Genomic DNA, 25,874 nt, shown 5'->3' with positions numbered 1-25,874 from the left:
TATAAAAATAAAATTTAATATTTAAAAAAAAAAAAAGAAATAAAAGGAAAGGAAATTCAAAAAAAAAAAAAAAAAAAAAAAGAAAACCTTTTTGAACTTAGAAAGCCTAATGAAAAGGGTATCTAAAGGGGTTTGAGGCATAGTATCCTTTAGTTCAGAGTCATGCTTGAATTACATATCACATATATGCAGAGAATGAAGAATCCATGGAAGAACAACAGAACAGTGGATACTGTTGGAAGGAGAGAGTGTGGAATGTCCGTAGTGGTCAAGAGAAATGCACGTGTGGGTGTGTGGGAAGGTATCCAAGGAAACAAAAACTGCCAAGCTAATTTGTTTTCTAACTGCCAGGGCATTCTTGGGACATCCTCCCTAGATGTTAGAATTCAAGAGGTGGTAAGTTTCAACAATACATTTTTCCATACATTAACATAGGAGGAGGAAATGGAGGACACATGTTTTTTTTTAAAAAGATTTTATTTATTTATTTTATACAAGAACTGGGGTACAGGCCAGATGTGCGGGAGGGTGAGAGGATTCACCAGAGACAGAGCGGGGAACAGAACAGGCAGACTGACGAAATACACTGCTGAGGGGAGCAGCGGGCACGACAGGAGAGGTCTGCCATAACATATGGGACCATCGCTGGCCGGCAGGGATCGATTGTTTATTTTTGGCAGGAATACCACAGAGGTGAAGTATCCTCCCGAGAAGTACATGATGTTGATATATCCCATTTCAGGTGAGATTAACCAGGAACATTTGGGAAAGATGGTAACAGTCTGGTTTCTCCATTACCAATTTACTATTTTTCACTTTGTAATTGATAAATATCTTGAAGACTCTGCTAGCCTTGAGGCTATACAAACATCCTGACTTTCTTCAAACTTTCACCCACTTACCTCTCAGTAGATCTCACCAGAAACAATTATCACTGTGATATTTACCTAGTAATGATTTTAAAGTTTATATTTATTGATACTATAGACTCATGGCTACTTAATTTATTCTAAGCATTTTAGTCCAATAATACTGTTTTGTTGTTTAAATTGTTCCAAATTTGGCCATTGGGAACTCCTTTGGGTTGCCTATACCCATTTATTAGTCTCATCATTGTGGGGTTGTTGCCTTGATGACTTACTTTTTCTCTGACACAAAATTATCCAGGTGCAATTAGATTTTCCTTACCCCAGTCCTGGAACCAACCTCTTCTCCAAGGAACCCTCTAAAGCAAGACCTTTTAATATTAACCTTTTATGCCCTTTCCACCAGCTCATCTTACATTGTAAACAACTTTGACTTGAACCATTTATAAATTTTCTCAAATATATACTGTAAAGGTGAGTGAAGTTTGCTCTTGTGGAGTTTTTTCCAGTTGTCCAGCATTGCCCTGTGATTACTTCCAATGCTCCTCTGAGATCCCCTAGATGTGATGAGAAGATATTGAAGTGGGTTTGAGTGTAGATAAGGGTATAGATATAGACAGATAAGATGTAGATATAGATGAAGATCTAGAAAGGGAGGCTGGGAACACCCCTGGGTGAGACTCATATCTACAAATCTAAATTCTTTCTGCTTTCACCTCTATGTAAATTAAAAAAATAAAGTTTCAAAGCAAGCCAGAATTTCCAAAGTTTAAATTAATATAAAGAAATCAACAACAACAACAACAAAAAAAACGCAAAATAAAGAAAAACACCAAAAAAAGAATTTTTGAAGTTTAATTTTTCCCCTGGTACTTAATACACTCTGCCGAAGGGAAGATTATGTGACTTTAACTTCTCTTCCCTCTCTTTCTTTCTCAAGTTGCCTCCAACAACTGGCTGGGCTGATTTGGGAATTCATGGCAAGTAAGAAGTAGCTCACTGAGTCTAACACACTTATAAAGCATGTATTATCTATCATTATACTGTGTCTAAAATGGATAAAATTCAATATATGGGTGTTAAATGAAAATAAATTTGTTACCAGTAGAAATTAAAAGGCAGATGATAACAGAAGCTTTAGAATTCTATATTACTTATCTTTTGTATAAAATGATAGAACTTTAAAAAACCACTTAGAAAACTATTTTAGATACATCAGTATGTATCTTGACTTAAGCTCCTGCTGGAGGGCCCATATTCCATTCTAAGGCTTAGGAACACTTAGAGATTAACCACTGCAATTTCTTAGGAGTTTGTCATGAGCATAGGATTGTTTTTCCACTGAATGAAATAACACTTTTTTCTATGTGCTTGTCTGTATGTGTATGGTGTGTGTGTGAGAGAGAGAGGGAGAAGGAGATAAAGAGATATGATATACTAGTTCTCCACTTTTATAGGAAATTTAATACATGTCAGCACAAGTTTAGGTTGAGACTGACTCATTTGGCAGCATGCACAAATTCCCATGCCAGGGTAAAGAGAGAAGGGGTAAGATTTCAAGAGGAGTGAAAGGGTGGGGAAAGAGTTTATAGTTTAAGATACCAGTAGAGTGCTTTGTTGAAATTATTTTCAATTTCTCTTGGTCATGTTGAATTTTTATCCTGAGTTCTATACTCCTTGTCTTAAACTATCTAGGAAATTTCTTCCTCTCTTCTGATAGCTATAATCCTTTAGTCATTAAGTTCAACTTGTTTTGCCTCTTCCCTGTCTTGTATATTATCTCTTCCCTATCCCCACAGGTACTCCCTAGGTTCAAGCCTTCGCCAAATTTTGTCAGGACTATTGCAATAGTCTTCTCGTCCTTGACTGTCTCTGACTTATCCAGTCTCTGACTTACCCTGCTGCCTCATTCCAGGCATCATCTCTTACTCAATGAGGGCCAGTCATTGCTTTCACTGAACCTTCTGTTAACCCATTCAGTAGTTCTACTCCAAATGTACTCTAAATCATAGTTTATATAGTCATCTATGCCCACTTGACCGAGGCTGTGCTGCAAGCTTTTTGAGGGCTGGGATTGAACCCTCCTTATATCTAAAGACCAGTGCTAGTAGGGTTGGGCATAGATGCTTAACAAATGCCTGGTCAGTTAATAAAAAACTGAACAAATGAACAGGCAAATAAGTGAAGGAGTAGACTCAGTGTATTGAGGGATAATTATCATCAGCAAACTACTCATTGCCAATCTTCAGCAAATGTTCCTCACTGGAGCTGACAATTCCTTACATGAAAGAGCATATCCTTTAAGCTGATGTATTAAAATCAAAGTTTTTCTTCTACAAATAATTATTTTCTCAAAATAATAGCAGGTTCTTTTTCCTTTTTGAAAGCATTTGTAATTATTATGCCTCATATCGCCATCTAGTGAAGTAAATTGGTAGTACAATAATTAAAATACCTATTTTGCATATAAGCAACACAATCATGACAAATTATTTATAGAAAATTATCTTTCATTCTTGTAGGGTAAGGAAAAAATGTCAGGCTTTTCTGCCCTCCCGCCATCAGGATAGATGATGGATCCTTGCGGTCCTGAATGCATGCCTGATGGCGGACACCTGGAGTAGGGTGTGGGCATAGGTAGATGGGATTCACCTGGGCTGAGACTGGGCTTTTAAGGGTGGCGTCATGAGGACGCCAGCAGAAGCTGAAACAGAAGCCGAGAAAGTAGCAGCAGAAGCCGAGAGAGAAACAGAGAAGGCTGGTGAGCCCAGATAGAGTGAAGACTTGCTGGGGGCTGGGAGGACTGCCAGCCTCCCGGCTCCCCAGCACCCCTGCCTGCCATATGCCTGATAAATCTAAATAAAAGACCTGTAAAAACCACTGAGGACTCTGACTCCTCCTTTATCCCGTCTGCTGGATCATAAAAAACCTGCTCAGTGGCCTGTCCTGCCCCTACACTTCCCCAAGTTCAAAAGCCTTGAATTGTGTCTGCTTTGTATTTTCCAGTGCTCAGCGATTTTTTTCTTGCCAAAATAACCTATTTTAAAAAATATCTGGATGTTGGGCCTCCCTGGTGGGGCAGCGGTTGAGCGCTGGCCTGTGAAGCTGCCCGCAGCCTCTGCAGCGCCGGTTCGATACCCGGCTGAGGGTCCCACATGGCGTGCAGACCTCTCCTGCCGCACTTGCTGCTCCCCTCAGTAGTGTACTTCGTCAGTCTGCCTGTTCTCCTTCCCACTCTGTTGAATTCTTTCACCCTCCCACACTTCTGACTGTACCCAGTGCTTGTATAAATAAATAAATAAATCTTTAAAAAAAAATATTTGGCTGTCACGTCACTGGAAAATCATGTGGATATATGAAAAGCATTTACAATTAGCTTCTCTTTCAACACTTTTATTTTTATCTTTTTAAAGATTTACTTATACAAGAACCAGGGTACAGGCCAGAGGTATGGGGGGTGAGAGGAGTCACCAGAGACAGAGTGGGGAACAGAGCAGGTGGATCTACTGAAACACACTGTTGAGGGGAACAGCGGGCAAGACAGGAAAGGTGTGCTGTGCCATGTGTGTGCTGTGCCCGGGTATCTAACTCCTACTGCAGAGAGGCTGCAGAGAGCTTCACAGTGCTGTGCTTAACCCCTTGCGCCTCCAGGGAGGCAGTCTGCATGGCAAATGGTTTTTCAGGTTTCTCTGCGCTCCCACCATTAGGATTGCCCTGTCTGATGGGGCACCTGCAATTGTTACATTGTTGTAAGCTGTCTTGTTGACTTCTGTGGGCCATGGGAGGAGTATTGAGATAGTCACCTAGAGAAGCAGAAGCAGGAGAGAGAAGGAAAGAAAAGAAAGCCAGAGAAGCCCAGAGTGAAGACTTGCCAGGGGCTTGGAGGACCTGCTGGCTTCCTGTCCCCCCACCCTCACCCCTGCCTGCCGTGTACCTGGCTGCTGCTCTATATATAACAGCTCAATAAAAGCCTGAGAAAGCCACTGAGGGCTCCAAGACTCTCCTTTACCCCATCTGCTGGATCAGAAAACCTGCTTACTGGCCATCCTGCCACTACACCTTCTTTCAACACTTTTAAAAAATCAAAGTCATTGATACTTAACACAGATTGTTATTTAGATATTTTAGAAGATAATATTTTGTAAGCTATGCAAGCAATACCAGCAATTTAACTTGACTAATAGTTATTGAATGACATTAAGTGACCAAAATGTGCTTCAAGGTAAATCATTTCACCATTTATATTCACTTTCATAAAGCTTAAAATTAAATATAACAAAATTATCTATCTATTTATCTATCAGTCACCTATCTTTCTTCCTACCTACCTATCATCTTCTGTCTTCTAGACAATAAAGACAAGGAGGATGGAACAAAACCTTCGAAAGAATGGGCACCTCCCTGCAGAAGATGCGGAATAGATCCGAGAGGAACCTCCAGTAGTTACCCTAGGATTAGAAATGTTTTCATTCTGTGTGAGGTCATGGGTTTGTAGATATTTACTTTATTGTTAGGTTTCATTATTTAGATGCACATATCACTTGATGCAGTAACACCACTTATAAGAATATCTTCTACAGAAACAAGGTACCAATATATAAGGATACACATTAAAAGGGGAGAAGGACCTTTAAGATCTACTCTCAGTGAAATAGGACAAATCCAGGGAACTGGGATTGACCCATGGGTACTCACTCATGGGCTTAAGAATGCAGGACATGACTGCAAAGCAGACACATGATCAGGAAAAAAAAAAAACCAGTAACAGAATTTATTTACATAGGAGTTAACAAATAAAAGGAAGGGGGGATTGCTTAAAGTTTCATTTCTCATGCTTTCTCTCCATGTCCCTTATCTCTTCCTTCTAAACTCTCCCCTGTCTTCTCTTTCTACAAATAAAGTCACAGACTTTGATTTCCTTTCTGGCATTACAAACTCTAAAGGCTATATCCACTAATTGGAAAGGACTCATCTGTATAGCACCTTCTACCTTGATTAATTTCCTCTTTATATCTGGAGTACTCTGTCCAATGAATGCCATGTTAATCGTCAGAATTTGCCCAAGCAGATTCCTGGTCAACGTAGAAGTCTCACCATTTCTCAAACAAAACAACATTATATCAATAGAAGATGCTAACATATGCCTCTGAGCAGGCCCCCAGAAGAAAAAAATCCTAAGTTGGAGGTTGAAACCAAGCTCTTAAGACCAAAATCATGTTTCATACATCGGACTTTAGCTGATCAAAACTTACAGAAAAATATGAGGGAGAATAGCCTACACAGCTGCTTCTTAAGAACATGGGACAAGAGGCAGAAGCAGACCTGCAGAGAAAACAAAAAAGGTTTACTTAAAAAGCATGAAGACGGGAGAGGGCGAGGCAGAGGCGGAGAGGGAGGTTTTTCAGCTTATTTGATAAAATCTCTCTCTCTCTCTCTCTCTCTCTGACACACTGTAGGGTAAGGAAAAAGTATCTGGCTTTTCTGCCCTCCCGCCATTAGGATAGATGAGGGAACCCTGTGGTCCTGAATGCATGCCTGATGGCGGGCACCTGGAGTGGGTACACCTGGGCTGAGAGACTGAGTTTATAAGGGCAGCGTCAGGGGGACGCCTGCAGAAGCCAAGAACGAACAGAAGCCGAGAGAGAAGAGAAGCAGAGAAAACGCCAGAGAGAGCCCAGATAGAGTGAGGACTTGCTGGGGGCTGGGAGGTCTGCCAGCCTCCCGGCCCCCCAGCACCCCTGCCTGCCATATGCCTGGTAAATCTAAATAAAAGACCTGCAAAAGCCACTGAGGACTCTGACTCCTCCTTTACCGGGTCTGCATGGGATCACAGAAAACCTGCTCAGTGTCTATCCTGCACACACACACACACACACACACACACACACGAAGATAAACCTATGGCCACAAGTAGTGATCTATTCCAACACCAAGTGAAAATCATTCATTCATTCCATTTATATTAAGTACCTTCATGTGCAAGACACGTGGTGTTCAGCCCTGGTGAACTCACAGAGAAAGCTCCTGCCTGGGAGGATAGACATCGTGGCCCCCTTAGTCTCGTCCACCCTTCTCAAAAGTACTTCCACACTCTCTACTCTCCTTCAGCTTTTGTTCCCTCAGCAGACGGGCTGCAGCCCCGCCTCACAGAGCAGCCATCAGGTGACACAACTTTCCATCGACAAACCTTTGACCAGGCTTCTTCTTTTCTCCCCTTTCTTCTTTCCTTCCTTTCACTGTGGAACAAGGTTCCCTCTGGGAGACTTTCCTTCTCCCTTCCTTCCTTCATCCTAGCGATTTTCACACTGTGTTGTGACTTTTGGTTTCGTTTATCCGTCTTCCCCGAGGACTAGGACCTGTCTCTCCCTCCCTGATCCCGCATCTGGCGGTTAACAGTGCTTGGTGTTCAGCAACCATTAGGGAAAATGAATCAAAGAGCCACAGAACGGACCAGTGGAAGAAGCCCCGCCCAGTGAGCGCGGGGGCGGGGCGGACGCGGGGCGGGGCGGACGCGGGGGCGGGGCGGACGCGGGGGCGGGGCGGACGCGGGGGCGGGGCGGACGCGGGGGCGGGGCGGACGCGGGGGCGGGGCGGACGCGGGGGCGGGGCGGACGCGGGGGCGGGGCGGACGCGGGGGCGGGGCGGACGCGGGGCGGGGCGGACGCGGGGGCGGGGCGGACGCGGGGCGGGACGCGGGGGCGGGGCGGACGCGGGGGCGGGGCGGACGCGGCCATGTGTCTTCCAGGTTCTTGGTGGAGGTTTCCAGACTTCACATGAGGAAACTGAATTCTGCCTTCGTTTCTTTCCTAAGACAAAAATTAGGTTCATAACATGCCAGATACGGGACGGGACGGGCAGGTTTTCTGGATTCCCGAGGGTCCCTTTAGCCTGTGCTGGCTGAGGGGCTTTTCCCACTGCCTCGCCTTAGCTCTGCTGCGAGGCCCGGGAGTGGCTTCAGACTTCGAAGGTCCGCGCACGAGGTGCGGCCCTGGGTGCTGGAGCTCCACGGAGACGGTGACGTAGGGAGTGATAATGGCTGCAGTTTACTGACCCCCACTCGGTGCTCGCCGTCGCCGCTTCTGTGAGTGGCGGAACCGAGGCCCGGATTTCACGAGAAGTTAATACCTAATAGAGCTGCAGTGAGGCCGGGAGAGAACAAGCAAGGTGCACTGGACAGCACCGGAGCTGAGGACGTCTTTCGTGACCCTGCTGTCATTGTTTCTCCTCTAACCCCGAGAGACTGCAGCCTTGGGCAGGACAGGGAGCAGCCTCTGCCTTTCCCCCTAGGCTGAGGTGTAGGTTCTCCAAGCTCTCTTTGAAGGACCCATATCCAGAATGTGGTGGATACCCCCAGTTCTGCTCAAATTAGACTGTTTCCTCATTCAGTTTCCTGGTGCCCTTAGCGGAGCCAGCAGGAAAGATGTGTGGGAGCTGGGGTGAAGGCCAGAGACAAGGCTATCCCTGAGATCCCTCCCATTACATGCCCTGCAGTCTCCCGGGCGGCCTCTTCCCCGCTGTGGGGACGCCTCCAGCTGCGGGCCTGCGCGGCAGGCTGTGCACTGAGGCAGAAATCTGCCTTTTTTTTTTTTTAATTAATTAAAAAATTCTTTTTACATCATTCTTCATTTTTAAACAATGTTTGCTTCCCCCCACCCCCTCAGGTGTATCCCCGTAGAGTTTCCTTCACCAGTGCAACGGTGCACCATCACCTCAGTCCCCTGTGCGCCTCCCTCCTCCTCCCAAGACCGCTGCTTTCATTCTGCATTTGCTGCATTGCACCTATAGAGGGCCTACTGCGTGTCATTCTGGAAATGAGTTTTTAAAAAAGCTTTATTGAGATATAAGTCACATAGCATGCAATTCACTCTTTTAAAGTGCACCATTCAAAGGTTCTTAGTATATTTACAAAGTTAAGCAGCCATCATCGCTATTTTAGGACTTTTTCATTACCTCCTCCGCCAAAACCCATCCCTAGTATGGTCTTCCCTTTTTCTCCCCTCCCTCCACCCCAAGCCTAGGCAAACACTCAGGTATTTTCTGTCTGTAGAGACTCATATGATATAAAAGGAATCCTAGAGTTTGTGATTTTTTTTTATCTATGGTTTGTTTCACAGCATGTTTTCCAAGTTCATCCAACTTGCAGCCTATGTCCATACTTCATTCCCTTTTTATTGCCCAATAATATTACATTGTATAGCTATCCTATGTTTTAAACAATCATTCATCAGATAATTTAACTTTAGATTATTTCTACTGTTTGTCTAATTTGATACTGCTATGAACATCCATGTACAAGTCTGTGGGAATGTAAGTTTTTATTTCTCTTGGATAAGTACCTAGGAATGGAACTGGGTCATATGGTGACTTGTTTAACCAGATAAGGAAATGCTGAAATGTTTTCCAAAGTGATAGCACCTGTTCACATTCCCACTACCAATGAATGAGAGGGTTCTAGTTTCTCCTATCCTTGTCAACACTTGGTCCTGGCTGTCTTTTACTTTATCGGCATCCTACTTTGAAGTGCCATCTCATTGTGGGGAAATGCATTTTTAACAGTTGTTTCCCCAAGCATAAACATACTATAGAGAATTTAGTAATTTGAAAAAATTGCTCTTAATATGTGAATTTCTTTCTAGGTGTTGTGTTTTTTTTTAGATTATTGTCTAATACATAGGTTTAAAAATAAAGGTGAAAAAAACCTTAACATTTCATCATAAATATGCTATGTTTCTGTAAACTCTTCCTGTACATCATTTTATATAACTGTGATAGTCTCTGGTTATTAACATATCAGTTTCTTTGACTTTTAGGTGGTTTTCAGTATCTTGATATCATGAGATTTGCTTTACATTTTCTGCTGAATTGTTTTTGCTTATAAACTATCTTATTCCAAAACACACCAGGCTTTTCCTGAATTTCAGGTTCTAGCCTCCCCTAAGGATCTACTTACGGGCAGCTGCTCTTCTCTTTCAACAATCTCCTTGTGTGAGTTGTCCACTCAAGGATTTAGTTATCAGTGCTTATTACTTATCCTCTGAGCTTCAAACTCAAATGCAATTGCTTGTGAAGCATTCCCAACCTTGATTTCCCACAAGTAACCCAAATTAGACTTCTTGGTTCACTTTGTCAACATATAGTTTTTTTTCAAAGTTTATCTTTTCGTTTATCTTTATTTTTATATTTTATGTTTTACTGAAGTAACATTTGTTTACAACACTGTGTATGATTCAGAGGCATAGCATCACACTCTTCAAATGCATATCACCACACCAGCCCACCGCCAAGGCACTCAGTCCTCCACCATAGTCCATTGTGTCCCTTCTCCACTTTGCTCTCCCTTTCTGGTAGCCTCAAATCTACAGTCAGATTTCTAGATGGTTTTTTTTTTTTTTGCTTGTTTGTTAGGTTGGTTGGTTTTGTCTGATCTTTTGTTTCTCTACATTCCATATGTAAGCAAAACCATCTAGTATTTGTCTTTTTCCTTCTGACTTACTTTGCTTAGCATTATCCCCTCGAGTTCAATTCCATATTGTCCCAAATGGCAAGAGTTCAGCTTTTTTTATTGCTAAGTATATTCCATTGTATACATATACCAAATTTTCTTAATCTACCACTATGTCCTTGGGCACTTAGGTTGTTTCTATAACTTGGCTATGGGAAATAGTGCTGCAATGAACATAGGATGCATATACCACTTTGAATTGGTATATTTTCAGTGTTCAGGTAGATACAAACCTGAGAGTGGAATGGCTGTATCATATGGAAAATCTATTTTAAATATTATGAGAAACTGCCCTCCTGTTTCCCATAGAGGCTGGACCAGTCTACATTCCGACCAACAGTATACAGGGTTCTTTTTTCTCCACATCCTTGAAAATACTTTTGTTTCTGGACATTTTGTTATGGGCCGTTTTCACAGTCGTGAGACTTAATGGTTCTAGGCATGGGAGGAAATCTCTGTCCAATTATTAGCTGAGCGTTATGCTAACTAATTGATTTCAGGGGTCACATTGAACAAATCAAGTTTATAGAATTAGTTCAAGGAAGTCACTAAAAAAAGAAAAAATCAGCAGTAAATGCTGGGAAGGGAAAAAGCAGATTTCCACTTGCTATATTATTTTAGAAACCCAGTTTTTTACACACAAAAATTGAGGATACATAAAGAATCAAAGTCTGGGAACTTAGGCTAGGATTTGTCTTATTGTCCTTCCCCTTGGTCAGATAAGGCTCTGATAACGTTTTTCTTTAGGGCAGGTCTATCTCACAAATAGAATGTGGTAAGCTATTTCAGAGTGGTTTGACCTTGAGTTCATCAACCTGACCCTTAAGCCACTAACAGTGTTTTATAAATTTTTGTGTCTTGCAAAATGTTTTACAGAAAAAATCAATATGACTAATCTTTTTTTCCCCCATATCTTCAACTGTACCATTTACTCAGCATCAGAACATGTACCAACAACACAGTCAAATTGATCTTTCTTTATTCCTCTTTCTGTGGTAAAATTTACATTGTAATTTCTATATAGAAATTTCTAATCCTTCACCTGCATTTTAACAACTTTACATCTTCATTTGTTTCCACTTTTCAGATTTATTTTACCAGGAGCATGGATATCTTTTTTAATTTACAGGTAACACTTGGTTGCTTCCTCTCAGTCCTATGAAATGATAGCTTCAATAACTGAAACTGAGTCCTGCATTGATCTTGTTATTTTAGTAAAATTCAATATTAGCCAGAAAAGGTTCAGCCTTCTCTTGCCATTCTCTCCAGTCTACAGAGGAAGCCGAAAGTTCAATGTAACAGTCAGAATAAGAATATATAAGAATTATCTCCATCATTTAGAAAAAGTAACAGGAAAAAGAACAGGAAAAAGTAACAAGAAAAAGTAACAGGCAAGAAATTATTATCCTGGGATCTTTTGATCTTGGAATCCCTTCCCCCTCAGCACCCATATTTAAAGAGAACAGCATCTGTTTTTAAAACCTGGCACTCTGAAACCGAGATCATTGTATTCCCCATCTCATGACCACTTGGAATCTCTTGTTTGGAGTTGCCATGGATACAGAGTTCTTAGTCCTGTACTGGCTTGTTCCCAGCACCAGGTAAAGATGTAGGCATGGGGAGTCTCTAGACAAGGGCATCACATCTCGTCCTCTGCATTCAATGTCAGCTAATGTTGCCCTCTTATCCCCACAGTGAATTTGAAGAATTTAACATTTTAGAGTGAGAGCTGGCAGGTGGAGTGAAGGAGGAAGGGTAGAGAAACCTGGCAGGATGGGAGACTTTGGGCCTCAGAAAGAGAAAGGTTTGTTCTGTGCTCAACTCTGAGGAGCACCAATTAATGTTCCTTTCCCCTCCCAGGAACCTCCTAGAGCCCCCTTCTCCTCAGGGAGATGGGAGGGGGAAGGAGAATTGGCATTGGCCAATGTTTGACCATACAGTAATAACCTTGTAGGTGGTCTAATAAGGGATTTTGTCTGGGACAATTGAAAAGGAAAAAGCAATATTCTGAAAGGCAATGGGAAAGAAAGCTGCTACCAGGATCTTGAGTAAAGTTCTCTCTCACTTAGGAAAAGTTGAACCCAAGTCACAAAATCCTGTGCCTTGCCGCCATTGTGCCCCACCCCTTCCCAGCAGCAGCACCTAGGATAAAGCAACCTTATCTGCAAGTGGATCAGGCTTGCAAGGAGGAGGTAATGACCAGAAATTCTCCTCTCCCTTAGCCTGCCCTTGTTCTCTGAGTCATCTCTGGAACAGAAGGGCATAGCCTTGGAGTTTTAGGGTTCCTACCCCTGTTAGAGGGAAAGGATGTCCTCAGCTAATTCCATACAGGCTTTGTGGACTCCATCCCCACTCCAGACCAAAGCCATCAGGACATTGGGAAAGACAAATCCCATCACCACTAAAGGGAAGGTTGCTAGAACATGAGGGTGGAGTTAAGCAGCCAGGTTTGGTATAAAAACCAAACACATGGGCCTAGGGGTTGCTCTCGCTCTCTCGCTCGCCTCCTGGCTTCACGGCTCCTGGCTTGCAGCCAACTCTCAGAGAGCCATTTGGGATTCCAAATCAATGGATCGGGTAGGACGCATTTAAAACTTTGTCTCCCACTTTTCTCCCTGAGTTGTACATTTCCTCATTTGCCCTTCCCTTGTAAATAAACCTTTTATTAACCTTTTGTGCGTGCCTGCAGTAGAGTATTGATAAGTCCTTTTAAGCGCGGGTGAGGACCCACAGTCAGGCAACCCGTTTTGTATCAGGGCTGCCCTGTAACACCCCCACTGCTCATGAGCTGGTATTCCTCAAAGATGGGTGACTGACCCCCAAGCCCCAAACTCATAATCAACATTTATGCTCAAATTACACTGTTTTGGAAAAAAACATGTTTTTCATTTTTTCTCCTTGCTCAGAATTTAGGTGCTTGTGGCACATTTCTGGCTGCTTCAGTGTAGAAATAAAGTTACTTGCTAACTTGGCAATGTCTTTTCCTTCTTCAGTGACTTTCAGTTTCCTTGCATGACATCAATCTGCTCTGAAATGTTGAGGGGTACACCTCTGCTTTCCTGTGCCTTTGATTTTCTCTATAGAATATTTCAGGATGGAAATGTCATAAATCACCATGATGATGTAAAATTGGTTTGAAGTGGGTTCTGTTCCACTCTCTGGATCCCATTTAGGAAATCTTTGAAGTGTCCAGTACTTTGTAAGTTTAATTTAATGTAATTAATTAAATAATTAAATAAATTTTATTTAATTTTATTAACCATTCAAAATTTTATTAACCATTCAAAAAACATTTTTCTTTATTTCTTAGACTAAACTCCTAGGGGAAAATTCAGATTGTTTCTCAGGATTGATAAAATTGCACAGAGTTATAGATTTCATAAGTTTGTGGACTCAAGACTTTAGAAATGTTAATTATACCTAGTAAGCTCTGTGTGTGACTTTCTAATTAGGGGAATATCTTATGTGTTTTGAACACATTATGTATAAAGTTCACATGTGTTTTTTCTTTTCTTAGATTAATTGTAGATCTAATTCAACTACAAGACAATATCATGAAGAAATTAAGGAAAATGTCTCCCTCGTTTTTGCGTCTAAAAGCGAATAAGTAAGTGAGAAGACTCAAATTTACTAATTTTAAAAATAATTCTCCGTCTTGGTTAATAGAATAAGGAATACATGAGTACCTCTTTCATAGTAAATGTAAATTATACTCACAATTTAAAGACTTAATTGATGCCTGTAATTTCCTTAACAATACCACAGGTTAGACAGTATGCAAGTAATAACAAGCAGGTACCAGTCACGCACACATTAAGCTTCTCTTCTAAGAATGACAGATCTCCTAGTGGAAGATGCCCTGTCTAGGGGATGGCCACAACAAGGGCTTCTTCTCTCATCTCAACCAATGCCTAGAGCATTCTTAGCTACCACAGTACAGGTCACAAGTGGATTTTTATTAGTGAAATTCATAGCTTACAAATCAGCATCATGGATGTGAGAAATATATGAATATTCAGGATCTATGTATTGGATAAAACTAATAACAATGACTAACTCAAAGGTTGTAATGAGGTCATTTGAAGTAATATTTTGTGATGAATCAGAATGATATCTGGCACTTATTAAATGCCATTTAAATGTGTGTTAGATACAATATCATTTCTATGATATTCTTCCCTTCATCCTTGGAAATTTATCCTTATTATTTTTCTCCTCTTATTTATTTCTTTTTACATTTATCTGTAGATGCTTATAATCCAGATACAGATACCTGTTTTTCCTCCTTGTTGATTGACAATTTTTTTTTTGTATATCTTCTTGACTTTTTTCTACTAGCTTCTGGGAGAGTTTTTAAATTTCATCTCTCAGTGCCAAACTATAATAATTTGCCTTTCACATGCATCTAAAATACTGTTTATCCTATGAATTGATTCTTTATTTCAATAATTATACTTTTACAAATAAGATTGCCTTCATTTTTTCCTGATGATTTCTATTTTCATTTCATGTTACTAACATCTTCTAGCTTTAATTGTATTTCTCCTGCTTATTTCAAAATATTGGTCAGTATGCTCTTCATATAGTTCTGCTTCGGATGGCATATGTTGTTCAATTCATTGTACTTCTTTTTTGGTCACATACTCCTCAGGTACCTAGTTATTTTGACTCGTGAGCTCACATTCCTTGTAGCTCTTGGTGCCCCTGTCTGGAACTGGTATTAGGAAAGAACTAAAGGTTTGCTCAGTACTCTCTCAGTCTGAGGCTGTTATCTCAGCAAAAGTCACCTGCTTGCCTAAGGCATCATAAAATTACCTTCTTTGGAAGCTAGTACCATTGAAAGCTAATGTGTATTTTCTCAGTAAGTTTAACAGGGTGGGAGGTGATGAGGCAGGGACAGAGAATCTCAGGAGTCATGAAATACTATGACCAGGCATGGCCTCTATTCAGGGTTTGTCCTGGATAAAAAAAGCACTGGAGGAGATAGCTGCCCTACATTGTCACCTTAGGCTTTGAAGTGTGTGCGTGTGTGTGTGTGTGTGTATGTGAGTGTGTGTGTCTCTGTGTATGTGAAGGTCTAGGATTGTCTTTCCACCCTTCCCTGTTTTCATTAGCTAACCTAATGCTACCCTAATTTTATCCTAATTATGGTACATCTGGGTAGGTGCTCCTGGTTTCTACTGAGAAAGGCAGTGATTGTTTCCAAGCAACTCAGGGAAAAGGTAAATACTGAACTTATAATTTGCCTTCCCTCTGAGCCTCTCAAGACTATGCCTGGCAGCCCTTCTCCTCAGTCTGTCTACCACTTAAGGGATGGCTATCACTCCTCTGGAGTCTTGCAGGGTGTGTTATTACTTTTTTGGGATCTATACTTCAATTTGACTTATGTAGTTTGGGGAGGAAGTCTATCCTCTGGATAGGAACCCAAGATTTTCTAGGAAGTTATTGAGACTATTACATTAATGAGGATTTTAAAGTATCTTTGAAATTTAAAATATGATTTACTTTATATTGTTTCACATACTGATTATTCTCAGTATTTGGTGAACAGAGTAGGTTATGTAAAAACCAGTAATATTTGTGAAATGGAGGATATTCAATGTGATTTTATAAAGTTGACAGGTATAAAGTGAATTTTCTGTGTCTTATAGATAAGGAAATGAAGTTGTAAAGAGATTACATTACCAAAGTTAGTGGTTTGGTGATAAAAAGTCTTGATTTTAGATAACATAACCATGTATCCTTTTAAAATGTATTCAGATAAAAAGAAAAAAACACCATTTTGAATACATGCTCTGCATTCAATTCAGAAAAATGTCCTAAGCATCATTTAGGTCATCCTTGACTACCTTGTTATTTCTTCTCTACAAAATGGTAACCAAGGGCTAGCCCTTGTTGTTGGAATTTTCATTGTTCTGGCATTATTTTCTTCTTTTTCTGTATCCCTTCTTTCCTTGTCCCTTGGATTCACCTCCCCCATCCCTATGCTTTCAGGTCTCTTTCATGTATCCCAAGTTGATTTCAGAGTTTACAAATGGTTGACAAAATGGGAAAGAAGCAAAATTTAATCATGAATGTTCTTCCATCATCTTTATCTTCCTTCCTTCCTCCTTCCCTCCATTTTCCTTTCCTCCCTTATTTCTGGCTTCCCTTCATTCCTTCCCCTTTCCATGAGAGACACACACAACACACACACACACACACACACACACACACACACACACACACCTATATACTGAAACTGTGTTTTTAGGTTCTGTCATGTTTCCTCATAATTTTCCTTTTTTATATCCTTAAATGCTGTCAAGAAAAAGAAGCCAATTAACTTCTCAAATGTCTGATTTATTTTTACTCTTTGGCAGAGTTATGGATGTCTCTCCACCAGGCTCTGACTTCGGTGACAGAAAGGGGTAAGTTGATTTGACTGATCTGAGTGGTGAAAGATAGTATGAGAATCAATGACAATAATAGTTTCTATAGTTAAATTACTTTCTTTTTGGGGTCTAGGTGGAAAGAAACACAGGTTATTGAGGGAGACTCTTTATTCATAGTCTGTTAATCCTTAGTAACTGGTAGCCAAAACTCTTAGGAACGTATCAGAATGCATGTGTGAGACTTGACTAAAGTGAGCCAACTGAAGAGAGAATTCTACTTGGAGCAAGGAGGAGGCAGCAGTGGGCAGGAAGCAAAGGCACCCTCAACAGAAATGAATGGAGGTAGTAGACTTCCACTCTGTCCATCACCCTCCAGTGCTCTGTTGCTATCTAAAGCTTGTGTTCCAAACTTAAATCACCATATTCTAGGAAAGTCTTGCCTCAAATTTGCAGTTATTTGAACCCAAGTGAGCACCAGAAAAGACATATAATACATAGAGATTAAGGATGTGATAGAGGAACTTGATAATCAGGAAATTAGAAGAGCTGGAATAATGTGTACCTACAAACTCAAGTTGCATTTTGAGGTTTGAGGAAATTTTGGGGAAAATTTAACTTTAAAGCTTACTTCAATAAAAATAATAAGTAGAGAAGGAAAAAAAAGAAAGTTCCATTTCAGTGCAATTACATATAGGAGTTAAGTTTAGTAGTAAAGACTTGAATTTGTCTTGTCATGCTTTTTTGAGAGATCTAAGGTTGCATTACAATGGGATATTCTGAACAAGCGCCCACTTGATAACTTATGGGAAACAGTAATTCTTTAAAGACACTACCAAAACTCATAAAAGAGGTATAGATAATCTGAACAGACTTTTATTTGTTAAAGACATTGAATTAATAGTTACTAATCTTTTAAAACATAAACTAGAACTAGATGTTTTCATTGGTCAATTCTCCCAAACATTTAAGGAACAAATGATATAAATTCTCTAAATCCTGTTCCAGAGAATAAAAAGACATTACAAGAAAAGAAAACCACAGACCAATATTTCTTATGCATAAGACAAAAATTCTAAGGAATATATTAACAACTTTAATCTTATAATGTATATAAAGTTTATATACTGTATGCTGTATAAATATACAGTTTATACAGCAAGACAAATTTGGAATCACCCCAAGTAGGCAAAGCTGCCTCAGTACTTGAAAGTAAATTAATGTTATTCTTTCCATCAGCAGGATAAAGAAGAAAAATTATATGTCGGTAGGTGAAAAAAAAATTTGACAGAATCAAACACTTCTTCATAATAAAAATGCCCAGAAAACCAGGAATAGAGGGGAAGTTCTTCAACTTGATAAAGAACATCTACATAGCTATCATTATACTTTTAGTATAATTATACTTGATAGTTGTAAATCTCAAAGTTTTTCTATTAAGATCACATGCATTGCAAGAATGCCCCCCAAGCTGTTCCTTTTCAGGATCATACTGTAAATCATAAATAATGCAATAAAAAGGAATTAGAATTATGAAGATTGAAATGGAAGAAATGACTTTTTTTTCACAGATGACATATATTATCTGTGTAGAAAACCCCAAAAAATTAACAAATAAACTTCTGGAATGAATAAGCATTATTGCAAGGTTGCAGGACACAAGGTTAATCATTGTACATCAGTAATGAACAAGTGGAATTTGAAATGAAAAGTACAATAGCATTTATATTAGTTTAATTTTATAAAACAAAAATGAAATAGTATAACTCTAACAATATATGAACAGGATCTATAAAACCACAAATTTCTCATGAAATAAAATAAATGAAATAAAATAAATAAATGGAGAGATTATCTATGTTAATAGATAGGGACACTTAGTATTGCCAAGATGTCATTTCTTTCAACTTGTAAATTCAATGCAATCAAACCCGAAAGCTTGGCAAGTTATTTTTTGGATATCATTAAATTGACTCTAAAGATGGACATGCAAAAGATGCAGAATAGCCAACACAATATTAAAGAAGAAAGATCAAAGGACTGTTAATACACATTTAAAGTCTTTTTTTCTTTTATATATTTTTACATCATTTTTCATTTTTGCACAATGTATGCATTTTCATCTTGGTTATCGCCCCCTTACAATTCCCACCCGCCTTGGGCCTCGCCTGATGGCACAGGTGGTTGAACGCCACACTGTGAGGCTATCAGCAGTCTCTGTAGTGCTGGTTTGATCCCGGCTGGCCGGCGAGGGTCCCACATGTTGCTGCAGACCTCTCCTGTCCCGCCCGCTGCTCCCCTCAGCAGTGTATTTCGTCCATCTACCTGTTCTGTTCCCTGCTCTGTCTCTGGTGAATTCTCTCACCCTCCTGCGTATCTGGCCTGTACCCTGGTTCTTGTATAAATAAATAAATAAATCTTAAAAAAAAATTAAAAACAAAAACAAAAGAAACAATTCCCACCGCCCCTTGTTTTGATCCTACTCCCTTCTCCCCACCACCTTCCATCCCACGTAGTGTGTCTCTGGTTTATAGTTGCTTGTTGATTTTGATTTTTACTTTGTATTAATTAGTCTTTTTCCTGGTCCCTTATTTAGGTTTTCTAAATTCCTGCTATGAGTGAGACCATCTGGTATTTTTCTTTTTCTTTTTGGCTTATTTCATTGAGCATGATCCCTTCCAGCTCCATGCATGTTGCTGCAAATTACTCAGCTAAAGTCTTTTATTTTTTAATTTTATTTTCTATTATTAATTTAATATTTTACATCATTGTTCATTTTTAAACAATATTTGCTTCCTCCCACCCCCTCAGGTGTAGTCCCCATAGAGTTTCCTTCCCCAGTGCACCTGTGCACCATCACCTCAGTCCTCGTGCTCCTCCCTCCCTCCCTTTGATCCCTCTCCCTCCTCCTCCCCTGCAGTATGTCTCTGATTTATAATTGTCTGTTTTTGCTTTGTTGTGTTTTGTACTGTTATTATTTTTTTACACTGATGTCTTATTTGGTTCCTCTATATTCCTGCTATAAGTGAAACCATCCAATATTTTTCTTTTTCCTTCTGGCTTATTTCACTGAGCATAATTCCTTCTATCTCCATCCACATTGCTGCGAATGGCATGAGTTTATCTTTTTTGATTGCTGAGTAATATTCCATTGTGTATATATACCACATCTTCTTGATCCAGTCATCTATTTTGGGGCATTTGGGTCGTTTCCAGGTTGTACTTATTATAAATAGTTCAGCTAAAGTCTTAATATAAAAATACAGTAATCAGGGCAGTGTGGTATTGGTAAAAGAAAAAAACAGATCAAAAGAACAGAGTATATGGAACAAAAACAGACACACAGACCAATGGAATCGAATTGAAAACCCAAAAATAAAGTCACACATCTATGGTCAACTAATTATGAGAGGAGCAAAGATTATGCACTGGAACAACAGTAGTCTCTTTAATAAATGGTGCTGGAAAACCAGACTGCTACATGCAAAAGAATGAAACTAGACTACTACCTCACACCACACACAAACACCAATTCAAAATTGATAAAAAAAGACCTGAGACCATAAAATATATAGAAGAAAGCAGGGACAGCAATCCATTACATACATCTCAGAAACACATCTGAGAACTCATACCCAGAAGCAAAGACAATGAAGGAAATGATAAACAGCTGGGACTACATCAACCTAAAAAGCTTCTGTACAGCAAGAGAGACACCCCACAGATGGGGAGAAAATATTTGCACTCCATACAATTGATAAAGGACTGATGTAAAAGGTCTACAAAGAGCTTACACAACTCAACAAAAACAAAGTAAACAACCCAGTCAAAAAAATGGGCAGAGGAGCTAAAAAGACACTTCTCCAAGAGGAAATGCAATTGGTCAACAGGCAAATGAAAAAATGTTCAACATCACTGTAATCAGGGAAATGCAAATCAAAACCGCAATAAGATATCATCTCACACTAGTGAGAATGGAACATATTAAAAAAAAAAACTAGCAACAACAATTGTTGGCGAGTATGTGGAGAAAAAGAAATTCTCCTACACTGCTGGTGGGAGTGCAAACTGGTCCAACCACTTTTGAAAGCTATATGGAGGTTCCTCAAACTGCTAAAAATGGAGCTTCCATATGATCCAGCAATTCCATTCCTAGGTATCTACTCAAAGGACACAAAAACATTAATTCAAAAGGACACCTGCACCCTTACGTTTATTGCAGCACTATTTACAATAGGTAAGCTATGGAAACACTCCAAATGCTCAAAAATAGATGACTGGATCAAGAAGATGTGGTACATATACACAATGGAATATTACTCAGCAATCAAAAAAGGTAAACTCATGCCATTCGCAGCAACATGAATGGAGCTGGAAGGGATCATGCTCAGTGAAATAAGCCAGAAAGAAAAAGAAAAATACCAGGTGGTTTCACTTTTAGGAGGAATGTAGATGAGCCAAATAAGGGATCAGGGAAAAAAAGTAATTATAATAAAGTAAAAATCAAAATCAACAGGCAACTATAAACCAGAGACATTCTACAGGAGGGATTAGGATCAAAAAGGGGTGGGAAGAGCACAAGGGACTATGGTGGTGGTGCATGGGTGAATGGGTGGTGGGAATTTCACAGGGACTATAACCAAGATGAAAAAGCATACATTGTACAAAAATGAAGAATGATGTAAAAACTATATAAAAAATTCACACACAAATTTTTATAGCATCTTTATGATAATTTCTCAAAATTAAAGCAACCAAAATATCATAGGTATATAGGTAAACAATGATACCTATATATATATATATATAATGAAATCTTATTTGCAATTTAAAAATTAAATAAACTATCAAGCCACAAAAAAGAAATAGAGGGGTCTTAAATGCCTAAATGCTAGGTGAAAGCTGTCTGAAAAAGATAAATATTGTAAGATTTCAATGATCTGTTTCTGTGGAAAACGTAAAACTGTAGAGACAGTAAAAAAAACATCAAGGATTCCAGAAGTTAGGATGGCGGTAGGGGAAGAAATAGGTAGAGCACAGGGGATTTTTAGTGAAATCAGTATAATGCTTAATGGTGGATACATAACATTATACATTCGGTAAAACCAATAGACCCTTAGAGTGAACAACAATGTCAACTATGGATATTAGTTAACCATAATGCATCAATATAGGTTCATTGGTAGTAATATCTATCAGAAGTATACAAGATAGTAAGAGGAGAAATGGGGTGGGGAAAGCAATGATAGGGAACTTTTCTGTACCTTCCACTTAATTTTTTCTATAAATTAAAACTTGTTCTAGAAGGTAAAGTCTATTTTAAAAAAAAGATTTATAGGGAAGAATAATTCTAATCATATGCTATACTTCCAATTCATAGAATCTTGTAACCATAATTTAGGCAGATCCTCATTTAACTACTTGTTTCTGTCCTACCAAATAGTGATCTGGAACTAGCCCTTACCACTAAAACTCTTAATGTTCTGGCATTTTCTTTCCATTCTGTCTGTATCATTTCACCAACTGTCACCTGGATCCCCCATCCATCCCATCTCTACACTCTTGTGACTGTCTGTCTCTTTCTTGCTTGCTAACTTTCCAAATTTAGTCAGTGATGACCAAAATGGTAGAGAAAAAGGGAAGAAAGGAAGGACATTAAATCATCATTGCTGCCTCTCCCTTGCTTACTTCATTCTGTTTTCAGTACATGTATAACACGCATACCCCAGGGCTGACTTGCAGGTCCCCAGAGTAACCCAGCACTGTTCCTTCAGTTCCTGACATATGTCCTCAGGATTTTTCATGTATGACTTACTTTACTTATCTTGGCTGAAATTTCTATCAGGAAATATGTATGCATAGATATATGTATGCACGCACACACACATATAAAATAGTGTTGTTCTTTGGGAGAAGTAAGAATGCTTTAGTAGACTCCTCAGTGTCTACTTTAGTAGACTCCTTGAGCCAGAATGTCAATAATGGGTCAGTTTATTTTCTATCATGTTAGTGGGAAAACTTCTCTTTGGAGTATTGGTGACTATATAGAATTTCCATGATAGCCTGTCAGCTTCTGCATGTAAATTTTTCTATTTTTAGATCTAGATGGAAAAAGAAGTATTAGGTCCAAGGAGGGAGAACCATGGTCTATGGGAGGTCTATGGTCTGTCTATGAACGTCAAGGACAGCTAGTCAAAGCCCTTAGTAAACTATCAGAATATCTCTGTGTGGCAGTCTGTTAGAATGGGCCAAGGGAGGAGAGGATACTACTGGAATTAAATAGGTGGTAACAGTGGACAGGGAGCAGCGTAGCCCTCGGCAGAAAATAAAGGAGCTAATAGACCAGTATGGATCCCTCACTCTTCAGAGTTCTGCCATTATGTAAAACTGGTGTCCAAACCCAAATCTACCATCGCATTGGAGGGATCCTCTGACTCAGGCCTACAGTTAGTTGACACTATCTTAGGAGCAGGAAAGGTATCCATGAAGCATAAAGAGTAAGGAAGTGATGGGGAGACCTGTAATCAAAAAATTAGATAGGGTAAGTGGTTAAGTGCCACAAACTGCACTTGAGTTTGAAATAAATCCAAACACAAAAGGCAATTGGGGTTAGAGTAGTAAAGAAATTTTTTAACATCTTGATCCATTATGGAATCTTTCACAGGCCTTAGAATTTCATTACCATCACATAAACATTTTTTTAGGGAAAAATTAAATACTTATTTCCAAATAACCAAATCACACATGAATATTTTAGGATTCAGTCAATTTATAAGTTACAGAGAAATTGTAGCTAATTTGAATGAAGAAAGTAAGTCTATGAGGTCACATGGTATTTGATCTTCTACATTTTCTTCCTTTAGCGCTGATCCAAGAGAATTGACATCAGTAAACAATAAGGAAGTCGTCAGTGAAAGGTAAAATGTATAGCTAAAGATACACACGCACGTACACACACACAGAATATTCAATACAGAGTTCCTTGGATGCTGTTTCTTAAGCATTTGCAGTATCAACCTCTCTATGTAATAGTCTTTCTTTTTTAAATCTAGTTGTATAAAAGAGGAATAGGTCAGAAGACAAAGTCATCTTCTTTCTAGCTGAATGACTAACAGCCAGAAGTCTTAGAAAAGTGTCAGATTGCCTGAGAATCTACCAGAATGGCCTGTCTTCATTTGCTGTAGTGACATAGCACTAACTGAGTGGTTTAAACAACAGGTATTTACTGACTCAGTACTAGAGGCTAGAAGATTACATGAAGGTGTTGGCAGAGTTGGTTCCTTCTGAGGACTGTGGGGGAGAATCAATCCTGTGCCTCTCTTCTGGCTTCTGATGGTTGCTGTCAGTCTTTGTTATTCCTTGGTATCTAGACTCATCACTCTAATCTCAGCCTTACCCTTCACATGGTATTCTTCCTGTAAATGTGTCTGTGTCCATGATTTCCCTTTGTATAAGGAAAACAGATTAGATTAGGAGCCCACCCTAAATTCTAGTGTGACTATATCTTAACTTATTATCTCTGTGGCAGCCTTAATTTCAATAAGGTGATTTTCCGAGATAAAGGAGAGAAGACTTCAACATATACATGTTGGTGAAATAATATTCAATGTATAAGATAAAACTAGTGAAGAGAGAGTCCTATATGGAAACAAGGAGAATGATAGCAGTGAACTGGGAAGAGAAGACACCTCAGCAGAAAACGAGGAGTCTCTTTATCTCTCCCATACCCTCTGAGCTTTGTCACCATATAAGGTGGTCCTTAAATGAAAATCCACCTTCATTTTGGATGAAGCCATTGACTTAGTCCTGTAGTTCTCAACCCTGTCTGAGGGGGAGGAAGTGTAACAGGCCTCTCCCTGTCCTATAACAGAAGGATGACCATGGTAAGTGAAAGTAAGGAGGTGATGGTGGCTTGAGAAACAGGAATTTAGATGGAGTGAGAGGCATGTACACTACAAACTGGTGTTAAATTGAAATAATTCGATTTATTTGGAATAAATTCCATTACAAGAAGCTGTTACACACTGGAATTAGAGGGATAGTAAAGCACTTTACTTAAATCTTGATGCATCATTATTTTCACGGGTCTAAGATATTAATTGTGACCATATAAAGCTTCATTTCTAGTAAAAAAAAAAATGTACCATATTCAGCTTAGTGATGTATACATGAATTTTGAACGATCAACCAGTTAATAAGTTGCAGAGTAATTGTAACTACTTGAATGAAAAAAAAAGTAAGTCTAGAATTACATGTGATTTCTAAAGATGTACTTTTTAAATCTTTAGCAAAGCCCTGAATGAATGGAAATCAGAAATCGATGAGGGCCCCACCAATGAAATGTGACATAAAATACCTGTCACTTGCTATCCCGAGTTCAAACACCATGTGAGGCTGGTGCCCCAAACCCAAACCTATCAGCACGTGGAGTTAGTCCCTAACTCAGGTCCATAGTTACTTGACACTGCATAAGGACCTTGAAAAACCACCATGATAAATGAAAGCAAAGGAGTTAGGAAGGAATGCAAGAAACAGGAAATGAGAAGAAGTAGAATGTATACCAGCAAATTCAAGTTGAATTAGAAACTAATTCTACCATAAATGGCTATTACCCATTGGGTGACATTTAGCAGTAAAGAACTAAATTTTTGTCTCATTTATGTCTTTGATAGTCTAAAATACTTATTACAAACATATAAAGCATTATTTCTGGGGAAAATGAAACACTAGGTAAATAATTTACATGTAGATTTTCTAAGTCAGTTTATAAGTTCAAGAGAAATTATAATTCATTTGAACGTAAGTGAATCTAGAGTCATGTGATGTCTGACTATGTCTGTTCTTAATCCTGTAGCACTGCCTTGTATGAAATGACACCATCAGCCTCTGGAGGACATGCTAATGTAAAGTGAGATATGATGAGTAAATGTGTGTGTAGACACACATCCATGCAGACCCACACACACATATACAAAGATTGAAATTTGGGTTGTTTGCTTTGGGGAACAAGTCCTCTCAAACCTTCTTTTTCTCAGTATTATTTTTTGTCTTTTGAATTGAGGTTGACAAAGAGGCACACATTATGAAAAGTGTCTTAACTCTTAGTCTAACAATTAAACTTTTGGAAAATGATCA

The 25,874-nt window shown here is 39.3% G+C and overlaps 1 protein-coding gene and 2 long non-coding RNA genes across 15 annotated transcripts in view; 2 read left to right on the top strand and 1 right to left on the bottom strand.

Annotated features, from left to right (window-relative positions):
- Positions 1–272: 272 nt before the first annotated feature.
- Positions 273–1,992, top strand: LOC119259763 (uncharacterized). The gene is made up of 3 exons (XR_005128548.2): positions 273–396; positions 681–742; positions 1,807–1,992. It is a non-coding gene; the product is annotated as an uncharacterized LOC119259763 (long non-coding RNA).
- Positions 842–7,298, bottom strand: LOC129146975 (uncharacterized). 2 transcript variants are annotated; one of them, XR_008554402.1, is made up of 4 exons: positions 7,054–7,298; positions 6,119–6,188; positions 5,195–5,314; positions 842–1,423 (listed from the first exon to the last, which is right to left on the bottom strand). It is a non-coding gene; the product is annotated as an uncharacterized LOC129146975 (long non-coding RNA). The 2 variants fall into 2 exon arrangements; XR_008554403.1 differs by lacking the exon at positions 7,054–7,298 and having other exon boundaries at positions 6,119–6,352.
- Positions 7,299–8,020: 722 nt separating this feature from the next.
- LOC119258865 (phosphatidylinositol 3,4,5-trisphosphate 3-phosphatase TPTE2-like) overlaps positions 8,021–25,874 on the top strand; it is a 90,231-nt gene continuing 72,377 nt past the window's right edge. For 3 of the 12 annotated variants that reach the window (XM_037527238.2, XM_054701832.1, XM_037527239.2), the window contains exons 1-5: positions 11,816–11,969; positions 13,886–13,975; positions 16,731–16,778; positions 23,603–23,656; positions 25,594–25,647. In XM_037527238.2, coding sequence (XP_037383135.1) covers positions 11,890–11,969; positions 13,886–13,975; positions 16,731–16,778; positions 23,603–23,656; positions 25,594–25,647 — 326 coding nt within the window. In that variant the 5' untranslated portion in view covers positions 11,816–11,889. The other 9 variants (XM_054701829.1, XM_037527234.1, XM_054701830.1 and 6 more) reach the window with 8 other exon arrangements.

Source organism: Talpa occidentalis, unplaced genomic scaffold (assembly GCF_014898055.3).
Source record: "Talpa occidentalis isolate TD23 unplaced genomic scaffold, MPIMG_talOcc4v2.1 talOcc4.5, whole genome shotgun sequence".
NCBI classification, from domain to species: domain Eukaryota; kingdom Metazoa; phylum Chordata; class Mammalia; order Eulipotyphla; family Talpidae; genus Talpa; species Talpa occidentalis.
This window is presented reverse-complemented; position numbering and strand designations above follow the sequence as displayed.